Source organism: Rhinolophus ferrumequinum, chromosome 13 (assembly GCF_004115265.2).
Source record: "Rhinolophus ferrumequinum isolate MPI-CBG mRhiFer1 chromosome 13, mRhiFer1_v1.p, whole genome shotgun sequence".
NCBI lineage: Eukaryota > Metazoa > Chordata > Mammalia > Chiroptera > Rhinolophidae > Rhinolophus > Rhinolophus ferrumequinum.
Genome location: NC_046296.1, coordinates 38,124,339 through 38,140,583, shown reverse-complemented (window position 1 = coordinate 38,140,583; position 16,245 = coordinate 38,124,339). Strand labels below are relative to the sequence as shown.

The 16,245-nt window shown below is 33.0% G+C and overlaps 1 protein-coding gene across 2 annotated transcripts in view; it reads right to left on the bottom strand.

The window, feature by feature from the left end:
* Positions 1–16,245, bottom strand: part of FBXO11 (F-box protein 11) — a 78,412-nt gene that overhangs the window by 4,821 nt on the left and 57,346 nt on the right. For both annotated transcript variants that reach the window (XM_033124358.1, XM_033124359.1), the window contains exons 6-18: positions 15,659–15,742; positions 15,441–15,573; positions 13,710–13,816; positions 13,513–13,624; positions 13,324–13,430; positions 13,103–13,240; positions 5,318–5,535; positions 4,269–4,354; positions 3,272–3,366; positions 2,123–2,245; positions 1,951–2,036; positions 1,214–1,290; positions 980–1,123 (exon numbers count right to left, since the gene is read on the bottom strand). In XM_033124358.1, coding sequence (XP_032980249.1) covers positions 980–1,123; positions 1,214–1,290; positions 1,951–2,036; positions 2,123–2,245; positions 3,272–3,366; positions 4,269–4,354; positions 5,318–5,535; positions 13,103–13,240; positions 13,324–13,430; positions 13,513–13,624; positions 13,710–13,816; positions 15,441–15,573; positions 15,659–15,742 — 1,510 coding nt within the window. The remainder of the gene's footprint in view (positions 1–979; positions 1,124–1,213; positions 1,291–1,950; positions 2,037–2,122; positions 2,246–3,271; positions 3,367–4,268; positions 4,355–5,317; positions 5,536–13,102; positions 13,241–13,323; positions 13,431–13,512; positions 13,625–13,709; positions 13,817–15,440; positions 15,574–15,658; positions 15,743–16,245) is intronic.

Sequence of the window (16,245 nt, the reverse complement as noted above, 5' to 3'; positions counted from 1 at the left end):
TTCAAGTAATAATAACAAATCAAAGAGTGAAATAATTATGCTTTCTATACCTGGAATAGCCTGCTTCCTGCACCCAACCCCCATTTACCAGTGAATACTCATTTCTGAAGACACAACTCAAGACTGATTTTACTCTGAATCTTTTCTCAACATCTTACAAATAAAACTACCATTCTGTATTGTGTCTCCTCATTATATCTTATAAATACTCCTATCCAGAGATGTTACTTTACTGAATCACTACATTATAAACTCCTGGAGAGTCTATGTCATTAATAGAATCACTGCTTTATTGCAGTAGTGAATTTTGTTGATTAAATCTTGGTCTGTCAGAGTAATAACCAGCTATCCTTCCACACAAGTACAATGCTGGGCTACTGACATTTCAGGAATGGTGATGAATTTTGCATTAGACATTCTCTCCCAGTCTCTCTTCATGAACATGAATTTGCAAAGGGCAGGGACTGTGAATTTTTGCCTCAATGCAGTGAGTTGACTTTCATGGATACCAAACCAGGTACACCTTGGCTTCATTAACTCCACATTCTCTAATAAACACAGTTGTAAACAGGTACAAAGCAATACTTATTTACTACAGACATTCTCATATATTTACAGACCAATTAATTTCTCACACCTAGTTCTATAATTCGACTTTGATGTTTATTATAATTATATCACTATTCTGAATAATAAAAAGGCCAGAAAAAGGCCGTAAACAAATTCTGCTAGCCTAAAAAAGCCTTACTAACAACTGGCACACTCAAGGTGCCTACAAAAGGAAAAGAAAAATTCTGTAGACATTTGTTTCCTTTAACTCTGGAGAGTAATCTCAACCATATCAAGACTTGATAAAGAAAAAGACTGAGGTTCACTCATTTGTAACATGTTAACTGGCAATGTCATTTGATCGTTAAAGATATGGAAGAAGAATAATGGAAAATTGGGTTTTTTACTAATGCAAAATTAACAACAATACCTCGACCCCCATTAAATATACAGATGCCACCATCTCTTCCATCATGGATTTTATTTCTTCTTAGTGTAGGATTACTATCTGTCTTAATCCAGACTCCAGCCATTGCATTGTCAAATATTTCATTATCTTCTATACAGCCTAGACCTATAAATGCAAAAATTTAGGTTGTATTATTTAGAAAGTATATTTCTTAAAACCATTAGCACTGAGAAGAAAATGAAAGACTGAACATACCAGAATTATAAACTAGAATTCCACCATTCTGTCCTCCCCAGATTTTGTTGCGCCTAATTTTGGGGTTGCTTCCAGTCCTATGGGTAGAATAGAAAATAATGCCATTTCAATTGTTTTTACTCCCACATCCCACGTTAGAAGAGGTAACTGGAAAAATCCACATTAACCATAGTAAAAATAACAGTGGAGTCCTTCAAAATGCTCTGAAAGTCTGTCAGTAAAGAAACTGGTTTAATTTTGCTTAATTCTACTTCTCACACTTAGCTATATTATGTTATTACTATAGACTCCTAACATGTAAACTAAATTCAGGGGTAAGTAAGGAGCTATTATTAAATATACATCCCTCATGTAAGTAAAATTAAGGGTTGAATTATATGATTAGGACTACTATAGTTCTAAAGACTGTTAAAATACAGGAGAGGGGTGTGAAAAACTATTAATTTTACAGAAATAGCATAAAAAACAGAAGCTCCCATTTACTGAGTGCCTATGAAATGCCAGGTATAGTTCACAAGTATTTTTATACAGGTTTCCACTCTCTAAGTATGATGGAATAAATCGAATGCTGTCCTTAGCTAGTCCAAGAAAGTTATAGTCTGACAATTTAAGCCAAGATATGGTAGAATAAATATATATACAAAAGGAAGAATAAAGACTGAGCATTAAATAACAAGGAAGTTTCTTCTATATACCCCACATATTCCCCAAAGAAAGCCAAATGGGAAAACATTTACCTTATCTGAACCCCTGAATACATATGATTATAGATATCATTGTCTTCTAGCACTCCATGTCCATTGTCATAAAAATAAACACCAACCTAAAATTAAAAAAATTTTTTTTCAAATGACAAAAAAGTATTTACAAAACAATTATTTTCCATACAAGAGTCCAAAACAATCTTACCTGCTTGCCACTGTGTATCCTGTTTCTTCTGAGTACTGGAGTGCTGCCAGTTGTCACCCAGACGCCAGCCAGAGTATTACTATAAACTTCATTCTCTTCTATTACGCCTTGTCCTTTCTCATGCTAAATAAAAGACACATTGATTACAATACATATTTTGTATAAGCAAGTAGTTTAGTGTATTCCCCCCTTTAAAACCAGTTTTAACAAAAAAAAATCTCAATTTTTGTTTCTTTATCTGAGGAGTTAATATTTTTCTGTAGCCTCTACCTAAGTTTGAGCTCCCAAAGTTTTTATTTATACTGTTCTTTATGTGGTTTTGTACTTTTAAATATACTATAGTAAGAGTAGTAGCATGCAATTTACTTTAGCAAAAGAATTTCATTTCAGATATATAGCAAACCAAAGATCTCTCACTTAGTAACTTATTGGTAAAATCATTTCAAAATAATGTCTCAAAAAACTTTTGTTTTTAGCAGAAGATTAAGACATGAATATTTTTAGAACTGTAAATAAAAATTAGTCACACCTGTCATTACACACCTTTCAGAAATTAGGATCCTTTATTGTCTTACTTGAATCAATTGTAACAGTTTCAAATACCATGGTGACAGAAGACAAAGGACTAATGCATAGGTTTTAAAATTTTGCAAGATGCTCAATTGTTTCAACACAAATTCAAATGAAAATTGGCTTTTTCAGAAGACAAAAATATTGAAGTCTAGTATTATTAGTATTTTCAGTGATATTATGATTTTACTTTTGGAAAATTTCAGAGATTCACACAGTAGTCACATTGGCAAAATTCCAGTGTAACAAATATAATTCAGACTGCCAATCAGTGTTATGAGTTTAGCCCATATTGCCAATTATAAAGACTTTAACAAAAAGGTATATCTTCTATGCCTAAATTTTGTCGGTTGATTAAATTTTATAGAACACTACACTCACTATAAAATTAAAAGCCATTCATATATACTGGCAGGGAGAACAAGAGTCCTATTTATTGTCTAAATATTAAAGACAGCCACAAATTCATACTCTAAAAGTTGAATATGGCCTACCTCAAGCTGGACATAATTCTGCCCTCTTCCCCTTTCTTCTCTGGTTTTGAGGCATGAGATTCTAGAACCATATTCATTAACTTACCACATAAATCCCACCATGCTGGCCATCATGAATTTTGTTATGTCGAACAATTGGACAACTGTTTGTCCTAATCTGAATTCCTGCTAATGCATTTCCTATTTAAAAGTAAAAGTTACAATGTCAACATATGGAGTCTAGTGAAACACAGTAAAAGTGTTACATTAAACAGTGTTACATTAAAATTCTTACTAGAATTCTGTGAAATATGTCATATTCAGAAAAATATTTATGGCCCATGAGTATTGTAAGATAAAAATAGGGAACTAAGTTAAAAGAATAAAAAGAATTGTAGGTAATACAGGTATAGTGGTTAAGGGAAGAGACTCCTGGCCTGGTTGCATACTTTTGAATCCCAGGAATTCTACCTACTTCCTGTGTGACTTTGAAAAAGTTATTTAACCTCTCTGTACTAAGTGGGGATATTTAATAGTGTCTACTTCACAGAGTTGATGTGAATGTTATATTACCTAATTCAGGTAAGGTGTTCAGGACAGTACCTGGCAATGATTAAATTCTAAGATAAAGTACTATCAAGTAATTGTGAGCAAAAGAGAAAGTCCAGGGACATATCAGGGTCTAGAACATAGGTATCTAGTAACTGCTGAATTAATTTTTCCCTTTCTAGTTAGTACCAAAGTGTATTAACTACCACAGAAATAATTTATTAATTGTTAAACAATGAAACGAATCTAAGGAAACTGTAGATACTCCTTGAGACTTTTTATCTATCTATCTATCTATCTATCTATCTATCTATCTATCTATCTATCTATCATCTATTTAATCTATTTTTTCATCCCTGGTATCTGGCACAGTGCCATATACATAGTAGGTACTCAGTAAATGTTAAGTGATTAAATATTACAGAAGAATCTTAATTAAGAATTTAAATAAATTGGATCAGTTCTACTTGGATGGTTTCAAACTGGTCCATTTTGCCAATGTCAGGAAGATAGGCCAAGCTCTAAAACTTTATAGAATAAAACCATATGCTTACCATAAATGTCATTTCCTTCAATAAGGCCTCGTCCATCACCAAAGATGTAAACTCCCCCTTGATTTCCATTAAATATAGAATTCCCCCTATAATTATGTGAAATAATAAAAAAAAAAAAATCTATTCAGCAAAGCTTACTTGTTTTATATACTTAATTGTAAAGCCACTCATGGTCATGTGACCTTGGAAAATTATTTAACTTCGATGGGCCATAGTTACCTAATCAAATGAGGGACTCAGACTAGATGATTTCTAAATTCAGTTCTAAGACCTTTTAGTTCTAAGACCTAAAGCTTTGGAAAAGCCTTTTAGTATTTGAGACAAAATAGCATTCTTAAAAACTCCCCTTAAAATAGCTAACACATTAAAAAAAGCATTTGCTGAATATTAACAAGACGGAAATCCCATGTTCTATTTTCATAAAACCAGTGAAAAGTAAAATTTGATAATCAAAAATACTTCACGGTTTTTGATTAAATTATAACAGCTCTGGTCAATAGTCTTAATCAATGCCTTTTAGTCTGGATCTATTTGTTTCCTTACTGTGGCCAGAGGGAGTGGCAGGAACTATTAAAGAAAGGTGACAGCTTGAAGTTTTGACTTTTTGTTATTCTTGGTCTCTCTGTTCAAGAATCTTTGAGATTAATTAGTTTCCTGAATTATTCTATCGGCTGACTCTCAGAAAAAAAAAAAAAAAAAGAAGAAGAAAAAAAAAAGAGACAGGTCATTCTGGTTCCAAGAGAAGGTCATAGCCCTTTTTACTCATCTATAATGCAGTTTGATGAATTTAAAATTAAAATCACAGCATTTGGAATTGTTCATAAAGTAATATTGTGTATGGCTTAGATCACTAATAAAAAAATGAACAGAACACACAAAAATAAACGCAATAGCTATGCTCACTCAGATGCATAGATTTTTACTAGGAAAAGTTATTTTATAGTAGCCAGGTGTCTAGGAAATACATTAAGAGTGAAAGCTATGTATCTTGACTTTTCTTATAAAACAAAATAAAAAAGTAATTTCCATTTATAATTATATATAAATACCTTATTGTTGGGTCACTATTTGAGGTAATCCATACACCTGCAAAGTTGTTTGCATAGATTTTATTCTCTATGAATTGTCCTCTTCCTTTTTCGTGGACATATATTCCTCCAGTCTGCCCATGATGAATTTCACATCGAACCACTGTGGGGTTAGCATAGGCTTTTACTTCAAAGCCTGCTATCCTGTTTCTGTGTATGTTACAACTTTCAAAGTAACCCTAAAAAATATCAAAATTAAACCTGTAGGTAAGGCTACTTTCCAAAACGAAACATTAAAAAAAAACTTTTTAATGCACACCTCAAAATTAAGTGTCAGAAACGTTCAAGAATAAGAATGAAACATAGATATACACTAAATTTCAAATGATAAACATAGAAGGAAATGTTTTAATTTTAATACAATGGAACTACAAATTTTCTAATTAGTCTGAGTATATTCAAAGCTAGGAAGAAAAATAGGGAAAGACTTATTCAATACATGTAAATAAATACCATTACCCAATAAGTATATATACATCCTTCAACAAAAGATTTATAAATATTGAAGATAATAAATCCCTGCAGCTTTAAAAATGTCCCAAGAAACCAACTTCTAAAAAGTTGAACTGACCTAAGGACATAATCAGAGACTATAGAAAAAGGAATACAAAATAGTTTTCATCTATTTAATCATTTTCATCTAAATAAGGAACTGGTTAAATGTTTTTGAAGACGTATTCTCACGATATACATACTGCCATGTTAAATCAATAGAACAGTATATACTTCAAGATAATATACATTAAGTATGACCTCAATTTTATTTAAAGAGAAACAATCTGAAGGATGAAACAAAAATATGAGGGTATGATTATCTGAGTAGTATTATGGATGATTTTTGTATCCTTTATACTTCTCTGAATTTATTAAATTTTCTGTAATGGATGTGTTTTACTTATGAGAATAAAAGTTACTGTACTATTGATATCCTAAGTTCTAACATTCAATCAAGATTGAGTATTAAGAGAGAAAAAAAAGATATTTGTAAAATAGCATTTCTAAAAGCCATTTCATTCCCCTTGTCTATCTCTCTTCAAAAACTGAATGTGCTCTCCTCTTGTTAAATTCATTCCCTTTAGTACTAAGTATTTTCTTATGCTACTTCCATGTACTGACCTGTACTATTTCTGTATTTGTCATATCCATTTGTACCCGATCATAAGCTCCTGAAGAGAAAGAACTACACTAACTTCTGGAGCATCTATACAGGACTTTACACAAAGCAAGCACTCAAGTAAGATTTGATGAACTTTTTGCCAAATCCAAAAGAGTTTAAAACAGGATATAATTCCTAATACTCTGATACACCACATATTTAACTCTAAGAAAATGGATCTCTGAGCATAACATTTGGAAGTTTTCAGGTTTCATTTTCCGCAGATAATGTGCAAATTATCTAAAATTTACCTCTTTACATTTGGGTTATAATCTTTTTTTTTTTTTTAAATTGGGGGAATTACATAAAAAGTAGCTTCTTTAAATTAAAAAAAGTTTTTTTTTGATTTTATACCAAATAAACACAAATGTACACTGGGTGAATATACAGGCTATTATGGTAAAACTGAGCAAAGAAACAAAAACAAATTTAAAAAGAGGCTAGACTAAAAGAATTTAATGTCCTTTTGAAACAATTCAACATTTTTCTGATGTTTTCATCATTGAGAAGGGAGCACTTATTCTCTTAGTCTCTGCCTGGAGTAACATGACATATCTAATTGGTAAACTTGGGAAAGAATAAACTGGGTATGCTCAATTCCCTTTTCCACATGAAAGTGAGCTGCCCTTAGGGAGCATGCCTTCTGCTACTACACCAGAACCTCTGCCCGTGACTAAGTGGGTAAAAGCCTATTTAATTTTGGGGTTCAGTTAAACAGACCCAATTTGGTTCTCATTCTAAGTTCTATCTTTCCATCTTAACATTTAAGAGTAAGAAAGATAATACTTCAGCCTCCTCATGTTATTATTTGTTTGGAATGTGGGAGGGAAAGGTGTACTATTTGTTGGGCTTCCGCGAGGATTCTAGTATCAGGCCTCTTTCCTGTCCTGACTATACTAGTTAAACATACAGCAGTACTACACGTATGCTTTGCTATATATTGACTAAACATTACTCAAATGCAGGAATGCTCTCATTCTGTTTTCTTTAGGTTTTAATTTTGCACAAGAGTCAACTAGATCCACAAGTTTATTTAAGCAAACAACAGCCCCCTTTCTTTATTTCCCCTTATCCAGAAGCCCACACTTTCAATTATTTTAGCTAGTTCTTTTCTCTACCTCCATTATTTTTAAAGAAAGATTTGTATTGCTCTGTCTTGAGCTTTCAGTTTTAGGTATTATCTCCTACCTTCTTCTTATGGAAGATGAGAATTGAGCTCACCTACCTTTCTATCCTCCATCACACACATTCACACATTGTATTCTTCCAATGTAGTTACGTCATAATTTTGGTTAGGTAAGTGCTATTTCGGGCTGAGCCATAAAGTATAATTATATATTCTTTGCTGCACAACTTTTTATTTTCCCTGAAATTAGTAATTATCTTATTCTTTCCTTTGCTTGGATCTCTAGTGATCATCTATCCTAAACTTGCTACCAGCTATTTAAGTCACCTCTTAATATATTTACATTCACATTAGGTTTGCCAATTTATCTTCCTAAGTATACTCAGGTTTTATAACCTGCTCTAATCTGGACTGGGTTGCCCTGGTCATAGGCACAAGGTCATTTACCATATTTAATTTAGATTAAGGGTTAAAAATGTCTGCTGGTTCTATCAATGATGGAGTTTGTAATCTGTATCTTTTGTTTTAAGGTAACTTCTGATAAAAGAAAACAGCAAAATTTTTTTTTATTCATGTCTTAAAACCAGTAGCCTCTATAATGCTACAACTGTGATTTTATTACATTCAGAAAGAACGATTGATTTATGGTTTTATAATTTTATAAAGAAACTTATCTCATTATTATTATGGGTTAAAGGGTTCAGTTAATGAAATTTTGTTTTAAAATACATTTTAATGAAATTCATGTTTTGTTAAGAGACGCTTAGTGCAAAATGGCCTAACAATGCAGAACTATAAGCAGAATTTAGACAGAATAACTCTGCCTTTTAATATGCAAACCACAAAAGCTCCAACATATACAGAACTTCAAAGCCATGGACATTTTGTCCCACATTGTAATGTAATTTATTCCTCATACCAGAAAATACCAGATTGCTAAGAGCTTCCTCTATATTTAAAATGAAAGCTCATTAACTTCTTGGCAGAAGCATTTCTAATTTTCTGCCAAACACATTATTGTAAGTCCTTGAAAATTATCATTCTATCAAGTTAAAAACTTAACACTGATATAAAAATAAAAGGTGAGACCAAGCATTTTATTTAAAAATTTTGAAAATAAATATTCTTTATTAAATTTGACAAAGTAAAAGGCATTCAAGAGTTTCTCCTTAAACTCTCCAAAAAACAAAAAAGAATAAAAGGTAGGGAGAAAAAATATGCTATCTTCATTGACATAAACTTCCATAACCTCAAACTGATCTATAGAATACTTGCCAAATGCTACGAAATATGGATAAGGAAGAACAGAGTGATCAGAACACAAATGTTACCATAAATCTTTAGCAAGATAGTTTCCCCCAAATAACTAAAGGTTCTAATAAGATCTAAAGTGATGAGATTTAGTGGCATGAATATAACAGAGGAGAAGGAAACACTTTTCCTTTATTTTGTTTCTATGAAAATAACTGGGTTATTTTCACAGAAATAACCTAGGCACAAGAAGTAAATCTGAAGAAAACTCACTACACTAATGTGCAATTTCTATTGTATAAAACTTAAGTTTCCTATCTAAGGAAAATTATCCAAAGTAGAGTAAAAGGAGAAGAGAAAGGACAGCCAGATTTCAACATGGAGAAAATGTCATCTGTCAATATGTCATGAGTTAAATTCATAAATTTAGAGTAAATGTCTCAAAAATTTTTACAACAATTTGGCACTGCTATGACATTTTAATTTTATTTTATCAAAATAACAGTCTGCAATGGACTGAATATTTAACAAAAATGATCAGGGAACTGTGAGCATTGATAGAAAATTATTTTTAGGAGATCGGCAATTGTGATTATGTGAAAGAGAGAATCCTTACTTTTTAAAAATACATGCTGAAATATTTACAGATGAGATGATGGTGTCTGGGATTTGCTTCAAAATAATCCAGAGAATAAAGAAGAGCATAAGGAGTGAGTGAGGAGGTATAAATGAAACAATACTGGCCATGAATTGAGTTGTTGAAGGTTGAAGATGGGTATGCGGGAATTCATTATACTATTCTACTTTTATATACGTTAGAAAGATTCCATGAAACAGAAATACATTAAAAAAATTAGAGATAAAACCAACTGGAAACAAAACAGAAAAAGAGACAAAACTATGGAGACACAGATTTGAAGAAATCACACAAAACTTAAAGGAAAAGAACATAGATACACAGAAACAAATAATAGAGAACACAGCCAAGTTTCTAAAGAAAGGAACATATGGAACAGAGAAATGGTAAAAGTAAAACACATTAACAACAAAACCCACATATAGATACAGAAGCAGAAAAGCAAATCTCTACTAGAAAGAAAAAACAATAACAACAATATTAATAATCTCAGATTCTCAAGCACACTCAATCTTAGAAATCTGAAAATGACTACGGAATTCTGAGGGAAAGTACAGGTATAATCAAAATGGCACTCAGCCAAGTAAAAAGCTAACTGGAAGGCATTCTCAAGTGGCAAGAATTCAAGCTACAATATCCACAAACCCTTCTTTTAAAAATAAACAACAACAAAAAAATGGCTAGATGACAAACCTCAGCCATACCAAGAATAAATCAAAATAAAGTAATTCAGGAATGGAGAAACTGTGATAAAAGGACTAAAGGCAAATAAATATAGAGTAAACACAGACCAATAACTATAGGAATGTAAATATTATAAACCTTTACAAAATAAAAAGAACATAAATAGGTAGAAATAGTTGAAATGTAAATATGTTTATTTCCTCATTTTTTCACAGGGGGAGTTCATACTTTATTCTGAAGTTTAAACATGCAGTTAACAATGACAAACTCTAGAGTCATACCCTTTTAAATGCTAGAGGTACCTTTTATGCTAGTTATTTTTTACAAAAAATTCATTTCTTGAAAATAAAATAATCTTTTATGATTCATTCTTATGAATACAGAAGTTTATGTCATAAACAAGGAAAAGACAATTTCAGAGAACAATAAATATATTTAAAGATAGAGGACAACACAGAAACTAGTTTAAATGTTTATTCTGATGTTCTTTGAAGTTCTACAGAAAACAAGTCAAATTTTAAAAAGGTTATCCAACCAATCACAGGCTACCAACACCAAGATAATCCAAAACAATACATTTAAGTCCTTAGTCAATGTGGTGGATAGGTTCTTGGAAACTTTAAGCAAAACGACATATAACAAAACCAACTTTACCACAGGCTAATTGATATAAACAAGAGCTAAATTCCTATGGCATATTTCTAGTCACGAAAACATCACTAAAATTCTAAATAAAGACTCAAAACACTTATATTAGACATTGAAGTAAATGTGAGATGTACATACATTTAAGAAAGACTAAAAACAAGATTATTTTCCAACCTGCTTATTCTAGTTCAAGGTCTCAGGTGGCTACAGCCTAATCCAGCAGCTCAGCGAGCAAGGAGGAACCAACCCTTGACAGGATGCTCTTCTATCACGAGGCGTTCTCTCTCCCTCCCTCCCTCCCTCTTCTCTCAGACTGGAACATGTAGACACACTAATTAACCTGACATGCCCATCTTGGGATGTGGAAGGAAACTGGAGCACCGGAGAAAACCCACACAGACATGGGAGAAATGTGCAACTCCACATCTACAGTGGCCCCAGCCTGGAATTGATTTTTCTTTTCTCATCAACATTATAACAAAACGTTATTCAAGGACCTACTGTACTTGGAATGCAAGAACATTCTACCAAAGGAATTTAAAGGATTGTGTCACAATACTAAAACAGATGATAGGTTCAAGATATGCTTCATTTTGATCCTTCCCTTACAAATCTACAATACCTTACAAATCTCTCTATTAATTCTTAATGGGAATATCTAGCTGTAGCATTGCCTAAAGTTGTTGAAAAAAAGTTATAAAATTTATAAACCCAAATCTTAAAAAAACCAAACTGTATCAGCAGTGTATGATGAGGAATAAATTACGATGAACTTTACTAAGTGACCATCATAATAGGTCTTTTAAAAATGAGGACATTTACTCTGGTTAAAATTATCTTGGTACCTCAAATCATTTGTGAGTGAGACCAGAGGCATGCATAAATATGATACTTGAATTGTATGTAACTCTGGGGCAAAGTCCAAAGGCAGCACAGGCCTAGAAATACTAGCATAGTATATGGCTATACTATACTAAATGTGTAGTTCCATTACAAAACAGGAGTCCGTTTAGGAACTATAACCAATAGAGGCCTCTAGGGGAAGGCAGTCTCAATACTCTTATGTTTTCACATCCTCCATACCTTTGCCCAAACTCCAGATCTACCACCTCCTTGGAAAAAAACAGCTAAAATTTGCAACAAAATGTCAATTTCTTTATTCCAGCTGGAGAAGGGCAAATGGTCATCTCCAGTCTGCTTTATTATCAACAGACCCCATTCTATAGCCTGACTTGTAAGCCAATTATTTTTCTCATATTACAGTTACCCCAGGAATGATGATGAACTGGATGGTCTGAAACTGTTTAGGTCTATTTATAACTAGAAAAAAGGGTACTATCCTCATGGTCTAGTTCAGTTTCAAAGGAGATCTGCATTAGGGTTTTGGCACAAACAATGAAAATAATTTCCTTCACTAACTGATAATTTGTATATGTGAATCGAATGTTTCTAATACCACGTAATTGATCACTACCAGGTAATAGCAATAAAACTTCATTATAACCCTATGTGACACCATCACCACCTCCTCTCCCATCGCTAACTCCTTATCAAAAAACGTTGCCAACACTGTACTAGGACTTGAAAATTACCTCAACAAAAATTAGACATTAAATGAAAAGAATACCTGAATAGACAACCAAGAACATTATTTTGAAACAGTGACCTAAAAGAGCTCACAAAGTCGTGTGTCTAGAAAAATTGTATAAAATGACAAAATATTTATAAAACATAGTATCATCCATAAAGATGCCTAATTAACTGCAGTGTTAACAGTTTTAGAACTGGTATTTTATCATCACTGTATCTCTTACTAAATAAAATGTAAATCAAACTAATGATGAAACCATTACTTCTCAAAGTGTAGTCAGTTTATAAACAACCTGCATTAAACTCATTTGTAGTGCTTAAGTGCTTATTACAAATGTATATCCTAGGTCTGATCCTTGAAAATTCTGATTATATCTGGGTGATTTTTATGCACAGAGTTGAGAAGTACTGGATTAGATCTTATTCCCTTCAAAGATCACATCAATACCTTAAGGACTCCATCTATTCTACATGTATATAATGTTAGATCCATGAATTTACAGAATAAATACTGCATACTGATTTTATATAATGCTGAAATCTCTTTTAAACCTATATTCTTCAATTCAGGTAGTTTGATGAGAAAATGCTGAAACCTATCTGAAATTTAACTGATATGAGGTCAGTTTTTCTATTAAGAATAAATGTACCTACCATGCCGTGATCAAATGTGAACACACCAACATCACGTCCATGATGAATGTGATTCCGTCTAATAATTGGGTTTCCATGATTTTTAACCCAAATCCCTGCTAAAGCATTATTGGAAATTTCATTATCCTCATATATTCCCTACAATAATTAATCAGAAATAAACATTAGTAGAGCTTTAAAAAAAATTAAAGAAGAAAAAACCCACAAAATTAAAAAAATACCTGTGCATGATCTGTTATATAAAGTCCAACATTTTCACAGTCGCTGATATTACAGTGCTTGATAGTGGGACATGCTCCTTGACCACTAACACATACTGCAGAGCCAACTGTGAGAAAAATATTTTATTTAAAAACCTACTGGGCAACACAGTGACTGACTTTATAGTAAACCATAAAGGAAACACTAACCTGTACATGTACTTCGGATGATACAGTGATCGATAATAGGGCTACAATTTACTGTAATTTCTAAGCAGTGGTGTGCATTGTGGTGTTGAGCAGATTTGTCATCAGGGTTAAACTGAAAAGTAGAAATTTTGTTTGAAATAAACAACCACTGCCTTAAAGATTTCAACATATATATTTTAAATCTTAACATCTCTTACCCTTATTGTCATATATCCAACATAAGCATCTTCGGAACCTTCCATAAAAACAAAGGTTGAATCTCTAGTGTTTTCGATTATAACTTTGTCTGCTACTTTTCCAGGTGCTGTGGAGAAGATATTTTAAAGCATGTGAAATTTAAAAATTACTTTTTTAATCAGTAAAAATACTTTGTCACAAAACTAGTAATTCAGTAGAACACGTTTTATTGTTTTTAAGTTGGGTACTTGTTTTGGAGGGAGAACTTCTAAAAAGCACTGAGTAGAAAGGATTAATACTCATTTCATCGATGACTGTTTCATTGGCCTTTACTACAGGCAGTCATATTTATGGCAGGTATTATTTGAGTATCATTATACTCAAATCAACATATAATAATCCTTCTAAGAATCAACTACAAGTAGTATTTAATATCACATGCAATGGCATATTAAAAAATGGTTTCTGGTGGAAACAAAAATCACCAGCAGCACCAGAAAAAGTTCAGGGAGAGTAAAGAAGGGGACAATGAGTAGGAAGAGTAAGAAATGTCTTTAAACTTATTTCCAAAACTGGCCTTGACTTTAAAAGTAATAAAAATCAACAGGCAAAAATTTACTACACCCTTCCCCCTTAGTCTTCATGGCAGAAATGGGGGAAGAAAGCAGAAGGGGCAGTAAATGCAAATTTTATTAACATAATTACTACCCATCTTAAAAAGCTGTATGTACTGTGTTCTTAAAAAAATCAGAACAAATCTTCAAATGACTGATCAGTGTTCAATAAATATTTTATTACATGTATTCTTAGAAACTTGAGCATAAAAATAGCTTCTAAATAGTACCAAAATCTTTAAAAAGCACGTTTCATTAAAAACACAACAATAAAAACAGCAGCATCTTTCTTTTCAAATAAAAGATAAAAGGAATATTTTTCTTTTCTTAATGAATAACTAAGGCAGTTGGACAAAGTACTGACATTAAGAAATATACACATCTAGGGCTGGCCTGGTGGCTCAGGTGGTTGAAGCACAGTGCTCCTTACTCCAAGGTCGCCGGTTCGATTCCCCCATGGGTCAGTGAGCTGAGCCCTCTATGGCTAATTAGATTGTGAACGATGGCTCTCCCTGGAGCTAGGCTGCCGTGAGCAGCCGGAGGTCGGCGTCGGCTGCTGTGTGCTGCCGTGTACTGCCAGGAGAGGCTGGTGGCCAGCAGCCAGTGTGACTGGCTGGCAAGAGCTGCCGTGGGCTGCTATGTGCTGCCATGAGCGGCCGGTGGCAAGCGTGAGCGGCCGGCAGCCTGCGAGAGCTGCTGTGAGTGGCCGACTGTGACCAGTGACCGACTGCCTCAGCGGGGGGTCGGGAGTGGGGGTGGGGGGCACAAGGCTCATAATACCAGTATGGACCAGGGAGCTGTGTCCCATACAACTGGACTGAGAAACAATGGCTTGAACCGGCTTAAAAAGGTCTATGTACTGTATTCTTAAAAAAGGTCTATGTGCTGGGGTGAGGGGAGGTAGAAAAAAGGGGAAAAAATATATATATACACATCTAAAAATGAAATAAATACACCTGTTATTTCTGAACACTGTTGTCATTTCCATCATATAAAATATGCATATTTACTTCTATTATTTCCTACCATTAAGGTATTATCAAGGGTCGTCTGAATTTTAAGTCACTAGCATTTTATAAACCCATTATGTAAATAAATAAAACGTTAAAATTCTAATGACGATGCATTTCAAAATACCTGCACCAATCATGGTGATTGGAGATTCAATATATATCCATTCATCAGTATATATTCCAGAATGAACAAAGATAAGTCCATCAAAATGAGCTTCTTGTACCCCACCAAGGGCATCTTCAATTGTATCATAATACTACCAAAAAAAAAAAGTGTCAGTATAGAACAGAGGTTACCAAGATTACCATTTTAAATCTTATAAAAATACAGATCAAACATACCAACATATTTTCTCTTCCTTTATATCTTGCAGGGTTACTGTAGAAATGTTCAGCAAATCCTGGCTTTACATGTGCACCTTTATACTAACATGCCAAAAAAAAAAAAAAAAAAAGGGAAAAGAAACATTATATTCTACATTAATTTAGTACTATATGAATATTTTAATAAAATATTCATCAATTATTCCAACTAGTTTTCTATTAGTGCAATGTAAAATTTGGAACAGCTTATGACTCAGTAATATCCAGTAAGAAGGGACACAGTTTTTCAATCTCAGCACTACTGATTTTTTGGGACAGATCGTTCTTTGTGGCGGGGGCTGTCCTGTGCATTGTAGGATGTTTAGCAGCTTTCCTGGCCTCTACCAAATAGATACCACTAGCATCCTTTTCTCCAGTTGTGACAACCAAAAATGACTCCAGATGTTGCCAGATGACCCTTGTGGAGCAAAATCACATCAGTTGAGAACCACTCATAAAGAACCATAAGAAAACTAAGCTAAATGTGAAACTTTGCAACAACCACTGAATACTAATAATTTAAGTGTAAGTTCAAACAGACCCATAGAAAGTATAACTGCTCTCAG